Source organism: Quercus robur, chromosome 1, assembly GCF_932294415.1.
Source record: "Quercus robur chromosome 1, dhQueRobu3.1, whole genome shotgun sequence".
Lineage (NCBI taxonomy): Eukaryota > Viridiplantae > Streptophyta > Magnoliopsida > Fagales > Fagaceae > Quercus > Quercus robur.
This window is the reverse complement of record NC_065534.1, coordinates 20,481,132-20,501,352: the sequence shown is the minus strand read 5'-3', so window position 1 is coordinate 20,501,352 and position 20,221 is coordinate 20,481,132. Positions and strand designations below refer to the sequence as shown.

The window sequence follows — 20,221 nt, the reverse complement described above, 5'->3', positions numbered from 1 at the left end:
GTTGATGGTGGCCGATTGGGGTGGGTTTATCATTGATCTTGGATTTTTTTTTTTTTTTTATTCTTCTCATTGTTGTGGTGGTGTGGGTGGCTATTGTGGTGATTTGAAGCGTTGGGTTTTGGTGGCAAAAGCAATGATGGCTTTTTTTCTTTATTTTTCTTCCTAATCTGGTATCTGGATTTGGTACCGTTGGTGGTGGTTTGTGCTTACATCCGGTGTTGGTCTATGCTTGCATCAAGTGGTGGTTGGTGGTGGCTGATTTGTACTTGGATTTTCAAGTGCTTAAGACAATTCAAACACTTGAAAATGTTTTACTGAAAATATTTTACTGTAAAATTTTTTACTTGTAAAATATTTTACATTTGTAAATATTTTTCTTCGAAACAAACGGAGCGTATATCTCAACATATCCAGTGCACTGATGCACTGGATATAGAATTTGTTACAAATTCTGTTATATCCAAACCCATTGAGTAATAGAATTTATTACAAATTTTGTATGATTACCATGGGTAAGATATTTAAGAGTTAGCTTGTTATATACTCTCTAATTTTTAGTATTAGCCTCTATGTTGCTATCTATATAATATCTAAAAATTGAAATATAGCATTTATTATTGCTACGCTTTTGTTAAACCTCGTAGTGGCCATGTTATCATTTTTTTTATCATTTCTTCAAAAAATATGTATATAAATATAAATGTATGTAATAATAATGCATTATACATTAATTTATTCATCTTCTATTGAGCCACGAAGTGGCCATGTCATCATTTCTTCAAAAGATATGTATATAAATATTAATATATGCAACAATAATGCATTATTGCTTTAGTTATTTTCAAAACTAATTATAACTTATCAATTATGATATGACCATCACTTTTCACTATTATGACTTTTCACATTCTTGAACCAAAACGTAACTTATAATAAAAAAATACATTTAATACAAATACCATGGGCAGAAACACCGTTTATTTATTTTTTGTTTATACTCACTTGAAGAAGAAAAAAATCACATTTCACCATTGTATTCATATTCGTATGCTATTATAGTATTTAAAGCCAAGTTAAAGGGTCCATTTTCGCTCTTATTTAGAGAATCATATGTCATTTTCATAAACTTCAAAAGATTGAGATAATAATGCTCCTAATAGCAAAAGGCTTTTTTTCACCTTTATTTTTCTTTTTATATAAAATATTACATGTAAATGATTTTCCTAATATGCTTTTTTGTAATGTACCAACTTTCTCTACACGGTCCCAAATTCAACTTGAATAAATCTTTCAACAGGCACATAAAATCATAGATGAATTCATAATAATTTAGTTAAAAATATTAATGTGATAACAAATTTGATTAATGTTACTTCAATAACAAACCACTTCCATTCCATTGGAATACATTACTTATCATAGATTAAGAATTGGTTTTATATCACTTTATTATATAATTATTATTAATTTTTTTTTTTGAGATATGTTTACTAATTAAGCTTTGGCATTCAGTCCAATTAAGCCAATTTGGTCCATTCTGGTCTAATTTAGTCCACTTTGGTCTATTTTGTCTAATTTGGTCAATTTTGGTCCAGTTCAATCCACTTGGGTGCATTTAGTCTATTTTGGTTCACTGCAGTGTACTTACTTAAGAATGGGAAATGACAGGCTTGAGTTGAGAGTACTATTAATTATTTAAGTAATTTCAAATGTAATTATATGTTAAAATTTTATTATCATGATTGTGAGGATGAGGATCCCTAATCCAATTTAGAAGGGCTGCCAAGATTATTTCCAAGGATACACCTTGGACCTTGGGGATGAGCATTAGCTATGTGAGGCACATGAAGTTAAAGTATCATAAAGGGAAGAAAGCAAACTCGGCACAAATTACAAGAAGGATGAAGGGAGAAGAGTGTAGAAGCCATCCCCTCCGCATTAAATACACAAGACAACCACTCCCCTGGCTACATTAATAAGGAAATGATCATGAACAGTGGTAGCACAGCTAAGATTGCAAGGTAGAAGCTTACTAGTATATTTCAGATGAGACAGAAGTCCTAGGAATGCAATCTCAGCCCTCCAAATGTAGGATTAAGATGATTTGTGTTTGAATATAAAAGAAAAATGAAGATCCATATGTGGGGGAGGGAAACAAAAGAAGAAGGAGAAGACCTTGTAATGAGGAACCGAAATATTTATACAAGTGAGAAAGAAACACACATATATAAAAATAGACCTTCCTTGGGCCTGATCGTGGAGCCTCTTTTCTTCATAATTTATTGTCTTAATCATTTCATTGACTTATTATCTCATTGTGATTAACTTTAACTTGTTAAGTGATCAATATCCAACCCATTCTCTAACAAATCTATTGTGGTGGGCTTATAGGGCCATTATCCGAGTCATTTTTGGGCCATGGATCAAATTGCGCCCTTACAGTGATAATCCCCTTAAAAGAATGAGAAATTTGAATAATAAATTTGAAACTTAAAAATTTTAGATGTATCAACATAGAAGAATATGGACTACTTCAAAAAAGAATAATTAATATCAATTAAAAAACACCAAAAATGATAAAATTATATATTTGTAAAAATAAAGAAATATAAATTACTTTTAGAAACTTTTTAATTTTTAGGAAGAACAAATTATCTACAATAAAATTTAGAGAATATATTATGGACAAAATCTAGCTACAAACTTAATTGCAGCCTAAGACTATAACTTCACTTAATATATTTTTATAGGATATGAAATTTGATAAATCCAATATTGGATTATATTTTCTTCTTATATCCCCTGTGTGAACAAAATTTCTAAAAAATCAAAGATCAATAGCTATGTCATCAATTAAATATTTAAATTTTAAGTTTTTGTAGTTTTTATAAATTATGTATAAAAAATAAGTTTATGGATCAAATAGTAAATAACATCCAACTGACACGAAATTTGACATGTGTTAATAACATAAAAAAAAACATGCAATCCAACAATTACATTTTTAAAATATGTAACTGTAGGGACACGATTTGCGTTGGACCACGGTAGGGTTGGGTTCGCACGTAAATGGACCCGTGCAATATCATTTGTAGAGAGTGGGGTCGAAAGGCTAAGTCATGTCTACTCGGCTGTGGTTCTGTTAAGTTTTTTCTGCATGATTTAGAGGTGTTCACCCCTTTGGTCCTCTTCTTTCTGGAAGGGCCCCTTTTTTAGGTTGCAAATTTTCCTTTTATATTAGCATGCATTCAATTTCCTTCGTCCACGTGTAGGGTCGAACTTTCTTAGCCTGACACTTGTCCCATCAGTTTAAGACCTGAGTTGTTGGGAGTGGTTGAGTAGGCTAAAGAGACACGACTCTGTGAGAGGCAAAGCTCCGTCTAGGGCAGGTAGTTTGGGCAGCCTTTCCTAGATATTTTAGATTTCTTACAAGATTATCCCTATGCCGCTTTTACCCCTTTCTTTAGTGTAGCTCTGGGCTAGCCGAGGGCTGTACCCTCCTCGGCGGTTTCTATGGCCCATTGGTGCTTTGCGTTTATTGGGCTGGGACTACTATCCTCTTCGGCCTGGGCCTTAAGTATTCCTGTGAATAGGTGGATCTGGCCCATCTATTGTCGGGCCCCACAATAGCCCCTCAAAACCCTGCTATCCAACTCCTCGGTTGGAAAGGTGGGTTTTGATGATACCGAGACTCTATTGCGGCTCATTAAGTTCGGCCCTTAATCAGCGTCTGCGACTTTTCACCTCCCCAAGGAATGCGCCGGTCTACGAGGTATTTCCCTTGACTTACGCGTGATGCGTTTATTCCGTTTGGTTAACCGTAGTACGCTTTTAATGTCTTCCTTTTACGAGGCCTCTTAAATCTAGCGGTTATGGATAGCTTGGAGAAACGAAACGGTTTTGCATTTACTAGCAGATTTCTTAGAGGATCGGAGCGTGTCACGTACCCTCGTCTTTTTCCCTATATAAAGAGAGAAGATAAGAAGGTGATTCTCTCATATGCGAATCCCTTAGACCCTTCTCAGAATCCACTTCTTCCCTTTGGTTATTCCTCAGTCGATAACACGTCCCCCATAGTGATCAACCATGAATGAATCCCTCCTTTCCCAGAAACACCATACCTTAACGAAACTTGAGATGGCTCGGTCGGGGCAAGGGTGGTGGAGACTCAAGGTTTGTCTCCCCATTCTTTTAGCCAAAATCCGAAGCAGGGGCTCGTCACATCCTATTTCCGGTGTGGCCGAGTCAAAAACCTCCCTTGTCATCTCCATCTGCTCTCTCATGAGCATACCTAATATGGCTCCCCTTTTCCCTCTTTTGCTCCTTTTACTTTCTTTTCATTGCTTCCCTCTTCTTCTCCTCCTTCCCGCTCATGTCTTCCATCTTCTTTTTCCCTTACTTTTTTCAGCAACAAGAGCTTGCTGAAGTGCTTCCATGTGTTCCAATTCTTCTTCCTTGTCCTTCATTATTTTTGTATAAGGATCTTCTCCTGATGTGGACAGTACTGAGGCGTAGATTTCAGAAAGACTTTGAAGGTGAATTCAGAAGACACCTGATGGTTTAATTATTTGTGTTACGGATGTTGTTACTGTTTTAGCAGTTCATTTTTTGTATTGGCTCATTTAAGCCCTTCCTTGTAGGTTGTAACAATTTTTTATATTAATAAAGGTGATTGTTACTCTATTTCTTATGTCTTGTTTATATACTTTAACAAATGTGAATGCGCTGCTCGGCATAATAGTATAGCATTTCAATTAATAATAAATAAGGCCAAAGTAATCGTTGATAAAAAGATGCCACGATGACTTTAATAAAATAATTATTCAACGTAGCAATCCGACCAGTGTGGAACGAGACTTATCTGAAAATTAGCCGTGATGGGTATGAAATGCTCCGATTAGATATAAGAAGTAGCTATCCGAGGACGTGTTACCCACCGGATGAATGACCTCTTTAAGTTGACGATCATTAGGTTGTTCTGCCATCTCGATGATACGCGAGCCTTAACCTTTTCCCGTATTTAAGCCGAGAAGTTTCTTCATTTGGGCAGTTGATTTCCCGGGCAGCCTGAGTCCGAGGACTTTGCAAAACCTGGGTTTTGTTCAGGACTTATGCGTTTTATCTTATGTACTTGATTTTTCCTTTTAGTTTGAGCCCGAGGACCATGCAAGCCTTAGGTTCTGTCCGAGACCAATGTCCGCATTAGTACTTGGTTTTCCCTTTTGGCTTGGGTCCGAGGACCATGCAAGCCTTAGGTTCTGTCCGAGACCAATGTCCGCATTAGCACTTGGTTTTCCCTTTTAGCTTGAGTCCGAGGACCATGCAAGCCTTAGGTTCTGTCCGAGACCAATGTCCGCATTAGTACTTGGTTTTCCCTTTTGGCTTGGGTCCGAGGACCATGCAAGCCTTAGGTTCTGTCCGAGACCTTGAGTTCAAATTTTCCCTTCCTTTGAGCATTTCCCGAGGTGCTTAACAGTGGTTGTTCTCGGCCATGGTCATTGCTCGGCGTCGGCCAAAGTACCTGGGCCCTTACCCAAAGCGGGCCCGGGGCCACGAATCCACCTAGCCCCTGATTTAAGAGATATTTCTGCAACTTCTGGCCACGTGGTACTCTCTGATGTCACGGGGACCGAGGTGCACCTTTACGAGGCTCTTTAATCTTGTGGTTGCAGTTGATGTTGGAAGTTGAGCCAAGACTGTTTTGTCTGTAGCGTTTCTTGGGAAGCCACATGAGTTGACTGCCATCACCTTGTCTTTTCCAATAAATGGGAAGGAGAGAAAGTTGCTTTATATACGCACAAATCCTTCAGATTTTCTCCCACATCACAGCTTCCATATTCGGAGTTCTCCCTTCTTGGCATTACATGTTGAAAGTGAGGGTTGGGAAGAAAGAAATGTCTCCGCCGCAGAAGCACCGTGTCTTCATGAGGCTCATAACAGTAAGGTATGGACACAGGAAGCACAAGTTCAGGAGAGTTTTCCATCTCCACCGAGGGAGAACGGCGTCTCTCCCTCTTTTAGCCAAAATCCGAAGCAGTCTCTGTTCATGCCAACACTTTGGTATGGCAGAAGAAGAGTTTTCCTCCATCAGCGCCTCTGCTTTGCGGCAGGTGTATATTTAGAGAAAGTCCCATCACCTTCAACTCCCTGCACCTTTTCTTCAACGGTGTCAGGTTCAAGTTGGGTCTTTTTGGCTGCCTGAGTTATGGGCAGGTAAGGGTGCGGGGGAAGAATAAGGTCTCGGAGCTGTAGCCAACCTTTCCTCCGACATACCTCCTCGGCTTTCTACAGCTTTCTTGTATTTTTCTTTTTCTTGCTTATGTAGTACTCATGTAGTAAGCTTTGACGTAGGCTGATTCCAGCTTTTCATTGCACGATGTACTATTTCTTCATCGTAATAAAAATAGCAGTTTATATACTTGTTTTTGGGTATGGTTCCTTTGGCACATCACCTCGTGAATGAGTGTACTCCCCATATGTGCTTTCTCTCAGCGCTACTTAGGGCAGGAGCCCCTTGAAACACGATTCAACTCGTTCTAATTCGTTCTAACTTACCTATACTACCAGGCATAATAATAATTGACAATAAGTTAAATTCAGGAAACTAACCTAGGTATCGGTTGAACGTCCCGTGATATGTGCGGGAATGCTGTCCGAGAAACGATGAACTCCAAATAATTCATTGAAGGGGGTGACTGAGCATCGAGCGACTTTGATTATGTTTTTAGAAACATGTTACTCCATTTCATATCGGCCCTTTTTGTGTTGAGGGTCCGAGACTTGTATGCTTCCCTTTAAGTAGTTGGTTTCCCCAGAGGCTTGGGTCCGAGGACCATGCAAGGCCTTGGTTCTGTCCAAAACTTGTATTCTTCTTTTTAAGTAGTTGGTTTCCCCAGAGGCTTGAGTCCGAGGACCATGCAAGGCCTTGGTTCTGTCCAAAACTTGTATTCTTCTTTTTAAGTAGTTGGTTTCCCCAGAGGCTTGGGTCCGAGGACTATGCAAGGCCTTGGTTCTGTCCAAAACTTGTATTCTTCTTTTTAAGTAGTTGGTTTCCCCAGAGGCTTGGGTCCGAGGACCATGCAAGGCCTTGGTTCTGTCCAAAACTTGTATTCTTCTTTTTAAGTAGTTGGTTTCCCCAGAGGCTTGGGTCCGAGGACCATGCAAGGCCTTGGTTCTGTCCAAAACTTGTATGATTCTTTTTAAGTAGTTGGTTTCCCCAGAGGCTTGAGTCCGAGGACCATGCAAGGCCTTGGTTCTGTCCAAAACTTGTATTCTTCTTTTTAAGTAGTTGGTTTCCCCAGAGGCTTGGGTCCGAGGACCATGCAAGGCCTTGGTTCTGTCCAAAACTTGTATGATTCTTTTTAAGTAGTTGGTTTCCCCAGAGGCTTGGGTCCGAGGACCATGCAAGGCCTTAGTTCTGTCCAAAACTTGTATTCTTCTTTTTAAGTAGTTGGTTTCCCCAGAGGCTTGAGTCCGAGGACCATGCAAGGCCTTGGTTCTGTCCAAAACTTGTATTCTTCTTTTTAAGTAGTTGGTTTCCCCAGAGGCTTGAGTCCGAGGACCATGCAAGGCCTTGGTTCTGTCCAAAACTTGTATTCTTCTTTTTAAGTAGTTGGTTTCCCCAGAGGCTTGAGTCCGAGGACCATGCAAGGCCTTGGTTCTGTCCAAAACTTGTATTCTTCTTTTTAAGTAGTTGGTTTCCCCAGAGGCTTGGGTCCGAGGACCATGCAAGGCCTTGGTTCTGTCCAAAACTTGTATGATTCTTTTTAAGTAGTTGGTTTCCCCAGAGGCTTGAGTCCGAGGACCATGCAAGGCCTTGGTTCTGTCTAAAACTTGTATGATTCTTTTTAAGTAGTTGGTTTCCCCAGAGGCTTGAGTCCGAGGACCATGCAAGGCCTTGGTTCTGTCTAAAACTTGTATGATTCTTTTTAAGTAGTTGGTTTCCCCAGAGGCTTGAGTCCGAGGACCATGCAAGGCCTTGGTTCTGTCCAAAACTTGTATTCTTCTTTTTAAGTAGTTGGTTTCCCCAGAGGCTTGGGTCCGAGGACCATGCAAGGCCTTGGTTCTGTCCAAAACTTGTATTCTTCTTTTTAAGTAGTTGGTTTCCCCAGAGGCTTGAGTCCGAGGACCATGCAAGGCCTTGGTTCTGTCCAAAACTTGTATTCTTCTTTTTAAGTAGTTGGTTTCCCCAGAGGCTTGAGTCCGAGGACCATGCAAGGCCTTGGTTCTGTCCAAAACTTGTATTCTTCTTTTTAAGTAGTTGGTTTCCCCAGAGGCTTGGGTCCGAGGACCATGCAAGGCCTTGGTTCTGTCCAAAACTTGTATGATTCTTTTTAAGTAGTTGGTTTCCCCAGAGGCTTGGGTCCGAGGACCATGCAAGGCCTTGGTTCTGTCCAAAACTTGTATGATTCTTTTTAAGTAGTTGGTTTCCCCAGAGGCTTGAGTCCGAGGACCATGCAAGGCCTTGGTTCTGTCCAAAACTTGTATTCTTCTTTTTAAACAGTTTGTTTTCTGAAGGTTTAGCTCCTCAAATAAGGTGGGGGGAGCTGGCTTGGTGCTTGAAGCCCCTAGGCTTGTCCATGTCGTTGACAACGTGGAACGTAGCCCCTAGCAAGAGCTTATGTTGGAGTATCAGCAATATGTCGCCGGTGATATAGGCACCTTCATAGCCCCTTGTTCGAGAGAAGCTTAACTTCGCCACCTCTCGAGCTAACATGCAAGCCTTCCCACAGACGGCGCCAATTGTAGGGACACGATTTGCGTTGGACCACGGTAGGGTTGGGTTCGCACGTAAATGGACCCGTGCAATATCATTTGTAGAGAGTGGGGTCGAAAGGCTAAGTCATGTCTACTCGGCTGTGGTTCTGTTAAGTTTTTTCTGCATGATTTAGAGGTGTTCACCCCTTTGGTCCTCTTCTTTCTGGAAGGGCCCCTTTTTTAGGTTGCAAATTTTCCTTTTATATTAGCATGCATTCAATTTCCTTCGTCCACGTGTAGGGTCAAACTTTCTTAGCCTGACACTTGTCCCATCAGTTTAAGACCTGAGTTGTTGGGAGTGGTTGAGTAGGCTAAAGAGACACGACTCTGTGAGAGGCAAAGCTCCGTCTAGGGCAGGTAGTTTGGGCAGCCTTTCCTAGATATTTTAGATTTCTTACAAGATTATCCCTATGCCGCTTTTACCCCTTTCTTTAGTGTAGCTCTGGGCTAGCCGAGGGCTGTACCCTCCTCGGCGGTTTCTATGGCCCATTGGTGCTTTGCGTTTATTGGGCTGGGACTACTATCCTCTTCGGCCTGGGCCTTAAGTATTCCTGTGAATAGGTGGATCTGGCCCATCTATTGTCGGGCCCCACAGTAACCATGTTAATTTTTTTAATAAGATTTGTAGCAACTTTAGGCTAAAATCAAACTTTGTCACACAAAATAATTATATATTCTCATGCACCACTTGAGTTTACTACTAGTATATGTAAAATAGGGGCTTTTCATTCTTCTTTGTAGTATATACCCCAGCAAGGGCAGCAAAAGAGTAATGTTGTATTGCTTTTCTTTTTCTTTTTTTGGAGAAGGAGCTCAAGAGTATTAATGTTGTTGCGCACATCATTTACGTTTTGTTAGCTTAATTCATTAAATATCTCACACCAAAAAGAAAGAAAGAAAAAAAAATTGATTTTTTTTTATACCAACTAGGGAAGATACAGAGACTATAAGTTTGATAAAAAAAATTGAGTTTGATAATAAAGAGACTACAAGTTTCAATTTCTAAGGTGGGTGGGGTGTGTCAATGTGATAAAAATTGAGTTCTAAAATTTGAATCATGCATAAATCAAAAAGAAACCCATAAGTCTCTTGGAATTGTGGTTGCATTTAGTGTTCTTGTCCTTAAATAAGAGACCTGGGTTTAAATCTTGCCTACACTTAAAAAAAAAAATTAAAAAAAAAAAAAAAAAACTCATTCATGTCTTGGTCTAGATTCAAATCCTGCCAAAAAAAAAGAAAGTGTCTTGACCTAATTATATAGAGGAATCATTTAGAAGCAAATGCCATAAATTCCAAATTTCTATCATATATATAATTAAAATTGAGTTCTAAAATCTCATTAGTGCCTTGGCCTATTGGTATAGATTAATCCAACAAAAAAAAAAAAAAATCATATTATATTATATCCAATACTATGTAATAAAATTTGAGTTCTAAAAATCATGATTGCACTTAGTGTTCTTACTTTTGAACAAGTGACCTAAGTTCCAAACTGCCTACACTAAAAGAAAATCATTAATATCTTGATTTGATGATAGAGAGTATTCATTATAGAGCAAATGTTATCTGCTTCAAATTCTATGATATCTATAAGGAAAAAAAATTGTAGTATATATATCTTATCATATGTAATTAATTTGAGTAACTGAGTTATATGAAAAGACCGATTTCAACTCTAAAATGACTAAGCAGCAGATTTTTAGATTAAAATTATTAATTTACTAGATTATTTCATCAAACTTGCACAATATTATAAAGTAATAAACAGATAAAACAATAAACACATGATATAGTAACCAAGTGAAAAACCGATTAAAAAATGCTTCTAAGGAAGAAACCACCGTGAATGAAGGCTACCTCGATAAAACAATATATCAAGAGAATAAAACAATATATCAAGAGAATTTTATAGTCTAGATTAAAACCTTTAATTCTAGACTCTACCCAATAGATAAATTTATCGTAGAAATTTTTTATAGCTCCAGACTCTCTAGATTGTTTGATATATGAATATCTTCACAAATGATGCATCTATGTTCATGAATGGAACCTCTAACCAACTCCAAGAACCTCTCGCAGATTTGATTTACAGTGCTAACACAAGTCGTATACAACACAAGAATCTTTATATATTAGACTTGGTAGGGATTAAAGAGCATGACACCAACTTCAATTAAAACACATTAGATTCTGTTGGAAGATTTTAATATTAATCAATTAAAATTAATAAATATTACAACATAAATGTAAAGATATAGGAATAAATATGGAAGATGAGGAGTTAGTGAAAATGTTTAATCCCACATTGAAAATGAGAGACTGTTTTGTTCTTTTTAATTGTGGTGATTAATGGACTACTATGAATTGTCTCAAATATTGAGCTAGATACGTGCATAAGGGAGAGGTACAGGGTAGAAGTATAAAAAATGAAAATGAATCAGTCTCTTGGATCCTCCTACTTGACAACCCATTCAGAATAATTACCATATCTGTTGGTGAAAAATAGAGAGGTTCTTGGCAAGGAATGGTGTTTGTATCTTGATAGAGACAAGTCAAAGAAGGTCTACATCGGTTACAACGTTTAGTCAACCAAGAGCTTGAATCTCCTTAAAGAGAGTGAGTGCCGCTCCTCAGTCCAAATAGTATTGTGTAATTTTTCTCTTTAAATTAATAATATTCAGAAGTACTAATTAGTTTCTCGTTGTACTATTTCCATTATTATTGTGTTTTGTACCAACAATTTTAAGGAGATTCATTCACATGGAGCCTACACAAGAGAAACCAAATGAGCCTGTTGGAGATCTCAATAAGCCCTTTTGCTTTAAGGGAACCCATTTTAAGAGGTGGAAATGAAATTTCCTCTTCTACTTGAGTCTTCTCAAAGTTGCTTACATCCTCACTAACAAGAATCCATCAAAGGTTTCTACCGATGAGATGAGTGAGAAAAAATATAGTCTCCATAAAAAAAAATTAGATAAGTATACAAAAGATGAATATAATTGTCACTCTTATCTTTTGAATTTTCTTGCTTATCACTTCTATGATTATTATAATACAACTTATAATTATGCCAAGAAAATTTGGAAAACTTTACAAAGCAAGTATGATACCGAGGAAGTTGGTGCAAAGAAGTATGCTGCTAGTAGACTTTTCCGTTACCAAATGGTGGATGGAAAATTAGTGGTGGATCAAGCACTAGACTTCCAAATGATTGTGGCAGAATTGATATCCGAAGGCATAAAGATTGGAGACAATTTGGTGTAGCTGGCATAATTGATAAACTATCACAATCTTGGAGGGAGTTCCAAAAGAATTTTCGGCACAAACAAAAATAGACATCCTTGGAGACTCTGATCACATGCATCCATGTGGAGGAGGAGGCTAAGGGACAAGATGCACTCATGACACAAGAGAGCAATGGTAATTCCACCACAAAGGTAAACCTTATTTCAGCCAATAATAATATACCCAAAAATTATTTTCCTAGAAATTGTCAATTGAAGCCTAAAAAAAGAGTTTTCAAAAATAATAATATACCTCAAGGAAGGGGAAACCCGAATATAATTACAATAAAAACCAAGGACCCCCTTCACAAGATCAATTTAAAAGAACCTGTTTTGTCTGTGGCAAGAGTGGGCATATTGCTTGATTTTACAAATTTTGGAAATGTGAATCTATCCCACAGGCTAACATAAACGAAGAGCTTTTAGTGGCTATGATTACAAACATCAATATGGTACAATATGTTGAAGGGTGGTGGGTAGATTCTGGTACTAATAGGCACGTTTGCTATGACAAAAAGTGGTTCAAGTTATACACTCCTTTTGAAGAAGAAAAAACTATTATGCTTGGTGACTCTAGCAAAACCAAGGTTCTTAAGAGTGGTGAGGTTGATTTAAAATTCACTTCTGGACGTGTGCTAACATTGAAAGATGTACTTTACACTCCATCCATGAGAAATAATTTGATGTCAAGTTTTTTGCTTAACAAGGCTGGCTTCAAGCAAATTATGGAATTTGATAATTATGTAATCACTAAAAATGAATTATTTATGGGCAAGGGTTATGCTTGTGATGGAATGTTTAAAATGAATGTTAAGAATAATAAAGCATCTACTAGTTCAGTTTATATGCTTTCTTCTATTAATTTTTGGCATGCTTGTTTGTGTCATATAAATAGTAGATATGTGGGAATCATGAGTAGTTTATGATTAATTCCAATACTGTCAAAAGATTTTGAAAAATGTGAAACTTATAGTCAAGCTAAGATTACAAAAAGGCTTCATAAAAGTGTTGTAAGAAATACCGAATTACTTGAGTTAATTCACTCCGATTTATGTAAATTTGAGGGAATCTTAACTCGTGGGAGAAATAGATATATTATCACTTTTATTGATGATTTCTCAAAATATACAACTGTTTATTTGTTGAAAAATAAAAGTGATGCTTTTAAAAAATTTCAAGATTTTTTAAAAGAAGTTGAAAATCAATTCAGTAGAAAAATAAAAAGAATAAGAAGTGATGGAACCCGTGAGTATGAATCAAGTGCATTCAACTCATTTGTTCAGTTTTTGAGAATTATCCATGAAACTACTACACCATATTCACCTACTTCTAATGGTGTAGCTGAAAGAAAAAATAAAACTCTAATTGAGTTAACAAATGCTATGTTAATTGAATTTGGTGTACCTTTACGTTTTTGGGGTAAAACTATTTTAATTGCATGTCATGTTTTGAATAATGTGCCACATAAAAAGTCATATACCACACCTTTTGAGATGTGGAAAGGACATAAGCCAAATTTGGGATATTTGAGAGTATGGAGTTGTCTTGCTTATGTAAGGTTTACTGACCCTAAAATACCTAAATTAGGTATAAGAGCTACTACCTGTGTTTTTCTTGGTTATGCGATTAATAGTACAGCCTATAGATTTTTTGATCTTGAAAACAAAATAATTTTTGAATCTGGTGATGCAATTTTTCATGAAAAAAAATTTCCTTTTAAATTTAAAAATAGTAGGAGTGAAGAAAATATTTTATCACAACCTAGTTCTTTTACTTCACATTTACAAAATCAAGAAAATTTTGAAATGGAACCTAGAAGAAGTAAAAGAGCCAAAGTTGAAAAGGATTTTGGTCCTAATTATTATATTTTTAAAATTGAGGAAAATCCCCAAAATTTAAAAAAGGTTTTAACATCACCTGATGCTATATTTTGGAAAGAAGTTGTAAATGATGAGATAGAATCTCTAATTTCTAATAGAACTTGGAAATTGGTAGATCTTCCACCAAGTTGTAAGACCATGGGTTGTAAATGGGTCCTTAGAAAAAAGTTGAAACCGGATGGATCAATAGATAAGTTTAAAGCTAGACTTGTTGTAAAAGACTTTAAACAAAAGCTATTATTGATTTCTTTGATACATTTTCTCCGGTAACAAGAATTACATCTATTAGATTGTTAATTGCTATTGTTGCAATTTTTTATTTGAAATTTCATCAAATGGATGTAAAAACTACTTTTCTAAACGAGGACCTAGAGAAAGAGATTTATATGGATCAACCCGAAGGCTTTGTAGAGCCTGGACAAGAAAGTAAGGTATGTAAGCTAACTAAATCCCTATATGGCTTAAAACAAGTACCTAAACAATGGCATGAAAACTTTGATTCCTACATGATTGAGAATGGTTAAATCAAATGTGATAGGCCAAGAATGCATTGACCCCTTATGATGAATTAACAAATCAATTAGCCAAGTTAATTAATTAACTCAATTAATATGCAATACGTGTGGTAGCACAAACAAATCACCAAATAACTAAATGCAGCAGAAATTAAATTGACACGGTGATTTGTTTACGAATGGGGAAAACCTACACGGCAAAAACCCCACCGGATGATTTTTAGGTCACCACTCCCTAGAATTCACTATTATCACAACAAGCGGTTACAAGTAAAGGAATCTCAGTACCTTATACCAACCTACAATTGAACCCATACCTCAATACCCAATTAGACTTGTTCTGTAGTGACAATCTCTTCTTTTAATGCACGGCTCCCAGTACGTGACTAAACAATTCGATGCGTAGATCCCAGTACATGGCTTACTCACCAACTTGAGAAAGATGTTGGCTGCAAAGTTCTTCAGTACATCCACACAATGAAGATCACGAAACTCCTTAGTTACAAAACTCTACAGTGTACAAATATAGCAACTTCTTGAATAGGAAGATGAACTAGGGTATATGTCTCCGGTCACAATTTACTTGTGAAAAACTTTTGTATTGAGTTGCATCAACTGTGACGGCCCTTAAAAACAATTCTTATATACGTTTAAGGTTGTGAGAAAAGAAAACTCAAACATCTATTCACGGATTGGATTGAAATTAGTTCTAAAAAACTGAATTTCATAAACCTCGATAAATAGCTCATCTGTCGAGCTAGCTGTCGAGCATCGGGCTTTAACAGCTTTTTAAACCTCGATAGATACTAGCTGTCGAGCTAGCTATCGAGTTTTAAAATCCAATACTTCTTCACTTATTTCTTTGACAGACTTGCATGGTTTTAACACTTGATCTTGAAACCTTGTTCTTTATGTTGGGTTTTGTGAAGCCTAGTTTTGTTTGATTCGGTTCGACGACCCGACCCGAATAATATTGCGTGGTTTTTAATGGGAGATTTACTGAGACTTAGTCCATGAAGTGGAGGCTTGGTGATTAGGGTTTTATTGCAGTGTTGTTGCTGTGTTTTGTGAGAGAAAAAAAAAATTGTAGCTACACTTTGTACTTTTCCCTGATAATAGTGAAATCCCTGCAACTCTGTGGACGTAGGCAAATTGCCGAACCACGTAAATACTGTCTTGTGCGTGTGATTGTTTTTTTTTTTTGGCGTGTGTTTTCTCTATTTTTGTTTCTCATAGGTTGGGAATTCGGGTTAATTCCCTACACTTTGAAGTATTAAACACATTCTAGATCTACCCAATTACAAGTAAAGTACGTTTTGTCAAAGAATTAGCCAATTCTATATTGACATATGTTCCTAACATTGAATCACATATGTCCTAACAAAATGAATGTGATAAATGTATTTATTCTAAATCATGGAATAATTTACATGTTATTATTAACCTCTATGTGGATGATATGTTCATTTTTTGCTCAAATATGCATATTAAAAATGAGACGAAAAATATGCTTAAAAGCCATTTTGATATGAAAGATCTTGGTGAGGCTAATTTTATTTTGGGCATGAAAATTACAAAAGCATTTGATGGAATATATCTTGATCAATCACATTATGTTGAGAAAATATTGAGAAAATATAATTTTCATGATCACAAAAGTGTAGTTACTCATTTTGATTCTAGTGCTCATTTATTTCCTATGAATAATGATGATGAGATTTTTAATCAAAATGATTATGCCAGCATCATTGGTAGTTTGCATTATGCTATTGATTGTATTAGACTTAACATTGCATATGCAGTAGGAGTGCTTAGCAGATTTACTAGCAAGCCTAGTAAAAATCATTGGCTAGCTATTGAGCGAGTTATGAGATATTTAATTGGTACCAAAAACTATGGCTTATTTTATAAAAAGTACCATGCTGTGATTGAAGTTTTTAGTGATGCCGATTGGAATACTTTGTCAGGTGATTCTCTCTCTACCATTGATTATATTTTTACCTTAGATAGTGGTGCTATTTGTTAAAAGTCTAAAAGGCAAACAATAATTGTTTATTCAACAATGGAAGCTGAATTAATAGCATTAGCTTCAGCTAGTGAAAAGGCAAATTGGCTTAGAGATTTATTATATGAAATTCCACTTTGGGAAAGTCAATTCCACCTATATTAATTCATTGTGATAGCACTACCGCAGTTGGTAGAGTTAAAAATCGTTACTACAACGGTAAATCCAGACCTATAAGAAGAAAGCACAGTACCGTGCGATCTTATTTGAGTAGTGGCATCATAACTGTGGATTATATTAAATCTAGTGATAATATTGCAAATCCATTTACCAAGGCCTTGGCGGGTCTGGAATACATCGAGGGGGACGGGACTAAAGTCCATAGAATCATGAGCCATGTATGAGGGTACCCAACCCAAGGATCAGAGATCCTAAGAATTGGATTCAATGGGAAAAACAAATCATACGATGGTCATAAGAAATGCACTATTTATTTTTTTAATTATTTATTTTGTAAATAATTTTTTAATTATTCATCCCTATGATGTAAGTGCATTTATCCTGTAATGTGGAGAGGTTGAGTAAAATACTCTTAATGAAATTTGTAACTCATATAAGTAGGGTGTCAGAATTACAGGAGCACCCTTGACAAAATTTCACCTATGTGAGTGTGGGGGTAGGGCCGCTCCCTATGAGATTTTGACTTAATCTCAAATACACTCATAAAACTAGGATCAGCACACGGCCGTAAAGTGCTAGCTATAAAAACTTACGTCAACAGTTGGGTTGTTATGTGTAAGCAGTGATACTTAATTTCCCTAAAACAGTTCTAGTTCAAGTTGGAGACCACTACGACTCTAGAGTTGAGATCGTTATTTTACTAAGTGAAAGTTCAATGCAGAGCACACCTTCATGATGCATAGTGACCTGCCTTTGCCTGATAATCTCTCTTTAACTAAAAATTTTAATATTAAAATGAGTGAGGGATTGTTAGAACATTTTAATATTAATCAATTAAAATGAATAAATATTACAATATAAATGTAAAGATGTGGGAATGAGTATGGAAAATGAGGAGTTAGTGAAAATGTTTAATCCTACATTGAAAATGAGAGAGACTATTTTGTTCTTTTTAATTGTGGTGATTAATAGGCTAATATGAATTGTCTCAGATATTGGGTTAAATACGTGCACAAGGGGGAGGTGAAGGGTGGAGGTATAAAAAATGGACCATTTGAGCCTTTTCATTCTTCAGAAGCTCCTTATCTCACCATTAATTATATCCTGGGGGAGACAAGTTAGAGAAAGTCTGCACCGATTACAACGTTTAGCCAACCAAGGGCTTAAATCTAATAGTGTAGAGAGTGTCCAAATAGTGTTGTGTAATTTTTCTCTTTAAATTAATATTTAGAAGTACTATTCAGTTTCTTGTTGTGTTATTTTCATTATTATTGTGTTTTACACCAACAAATTCAAATTCAACATTTTTTGATTGATCGAACCACGATCAACAAGTTGTCAAAACCTAGATTTTGAATGATTGAATGACGGTCGAAATTCTAACAGATTGACTTGTTTAAGTTGCATCTTCACACCTGGTAAGACAGGGCAACATTGGTGTGATTGTGTGTATTTGTCCCTAATATGACACAATGATATTGGAGGGTGTAAATAAATATTTTGACATCCTTATTGAATTAAAACTCTAATTACAATTGATGTCTAATCTAATCTAATAAATATTATTTGAAAGAAAACAAACAAAACAGCGGAGACGCTTCTCAAAGAATAACAAAGCTATTACATTGAAAACATTTCTCTCTCTTTTTTGGACGCCACTTCAAATCCATATGTATATGATTCAAGAAATTCGCATGCAGCTTAATTTTCGTCTGCACGACTAATTTCCATTATGTACACGAAAGTAGCTATATTATCAAGAAGATGGATAAGATGAAACCAAATGAGCAGGAATACATGAAGAATTCTTCCAAACCTTAGAGTGCATTCTGAGGATCTCCCTAGCTTTCTCCTTGGTCTTTAAACTACTCTCAACTTGAAAAACCAAACACAACTTGGATACAACACCCACTTGTAACATTTCCTGAAGAACCCTAGAAGTGGCAGAAAACCTAGAAACTGAGGACAAAATTCTTACTGCCCTATCACTGGCCACATGAGAAACCCTTAGAATTTTCTTTGATACAATCGCCAGCCCCGCTCCATGCTTCAACAACTCCGCCCGCCCTTCTGCGCAACCACAAAGCTGGTCCAAAGCAACAAGCACAAGCTCACACACCCTCCTTTCTGATGCCTCAATAAGGAGCTCTATCAGGACTACAACTGCACCACCTTCGACAGCTTTGATTCGGTTTCTTCCCCATGGACAAAGCTCCACAAGAAGCTTCAATGCGGCCTTAGAGGCTTGCTGCGAGATTTGGTCTTGCAAAACGCGGACTATTTCAGAGAAGAATTCGGGTTTAACGTTGATCAATTGGATCGGACCAGCCGCTTCATAAACGGATTTCAATAACATGGTTGTGTATGCTCTAGATTGATAGTTTCCACGCTTCAAAACTTGCAACAGAGACTCCACAAATTCACCATCATTGTTTATGAGATTCTTGAGATCTGTTTCTGAGAATTTAAGATTAGAAAGAACATCAACAGCTGCTTCAGTTATCATTATATCATCGTTTCCATTCTCTCTTACTATGATTGAAGCCAAGAAATCAACTCCACCAGCTGCCTCTAAACACTTCTTGTTCCTTTCGCTTTCAAATGCAATGCTTTTAAGTCTTCTGAGGCAGTTGAGTTGCATATTTGGGAACTTCTTTGCCTCGTTGAGGATTTTGACGATCTGGGCTTTGTCCACTGGTGGCTTCGGGGTTGGAATGCGTTCAATACCTTGAGAAGCATTGAGGGTGCACCATGCTTGGATCAACCGGCGTAGAGTATGGTTCGGAATAAGAAGCTCCGTATCAAACAAAACTTGCTTTGTTACCGGACAAGTGTTGTTCTTGCAAGAAAACAACCATCTTTCAATGCTGTCCCGATCGTAGGTTATCCCAGTTGAGAGGGTGACCGGATCTCTAATAAGTTGCATTGAAATCGGGCAGAGAAAATGAGCAGGAACATCAATTTCTTCCATCTCAGACAAGCCTGGTTTGGATCTACAAAGTCAAGTATAATTCTGAGACAAAATAGGAGGTGGTTTTCAATAAAAGATGAGGATAATAATTATAAGCTGAAAGGTTTGGACAATAATGATAAATGGATTCAAAGAAATCAAAAGTACAAGAAATCACTTGCAAGAATTTATGTGACCTCAAATTGTGTCGCGGCTTTTATACCAAAAAGAGGTGATAAGCTATACAAAGCCGTTCATTACAGGAAAGTCAACACACGGAAATTGAAAGGCAGAGAGGGTGTGTGTGTATTTTAATAAATAGGACCTTTTCCAAAGTTTAGGAAGAAGAAAAGCTCAAATTAATAAATGGACTGAGACTTTACTGAGGAGATAATAAATGTATGCATGAATGAACGAATGGGCATATTGGGTGAGGTGTCGGTGTTGCAAAGAGTGCCAAGCGATTGGGTATTGAGCTATTGACTTTCTACTATCTCCAAAAACATTAATAGTAGTAGACTAGATAGCCATTGTTTATGGTTCTAGATCTTGAGGTTGCTGTAGCTGGTAGCCTGGTACCGACAGCTTCTCATGGGGCATATGGGGTTTCCACGCATTTCTTGGCTGCAGCTATATTTTTCTAATCATAT

At 36.9% G+C, this 20,221-nt stretch overlaps 1 protein-coding gene across 1 annotated transcript; it reads right to left on the bottom strand.

Annotated features, from left to right (window-relative positions):
* Positions 1-18,099: 18,099 nt before the first annotated feature.
* LOC126724950 (E3 ubiquitin-protein ligase PUB23-like) lies at positions 18,100-19,866 on the bottom strand. The gene has a single exon (XM_050429384.1). It carries the CDS (start codon positions 19,590-19,592, stop codon positions 18,378-18,380), a length of 1,215 nt encoding a protein of 404 aa, XP_050285341.1. The 5' UTR covers positions 19,593-19,866; the 3' UTR covers positions 18,100-18,377.
* Positions 19,867-20,221: the final 355 nt, after the last annotated feature.

Coding starts and splice junctions, on each gene's coding strand:
- LOC126724950 (XM_050429384.1), bottom strand. CDS start 19,592: ATGGAAGAAATTGATGTTCCTGCTCATTTTCTCTGCCCGATTTCAATG.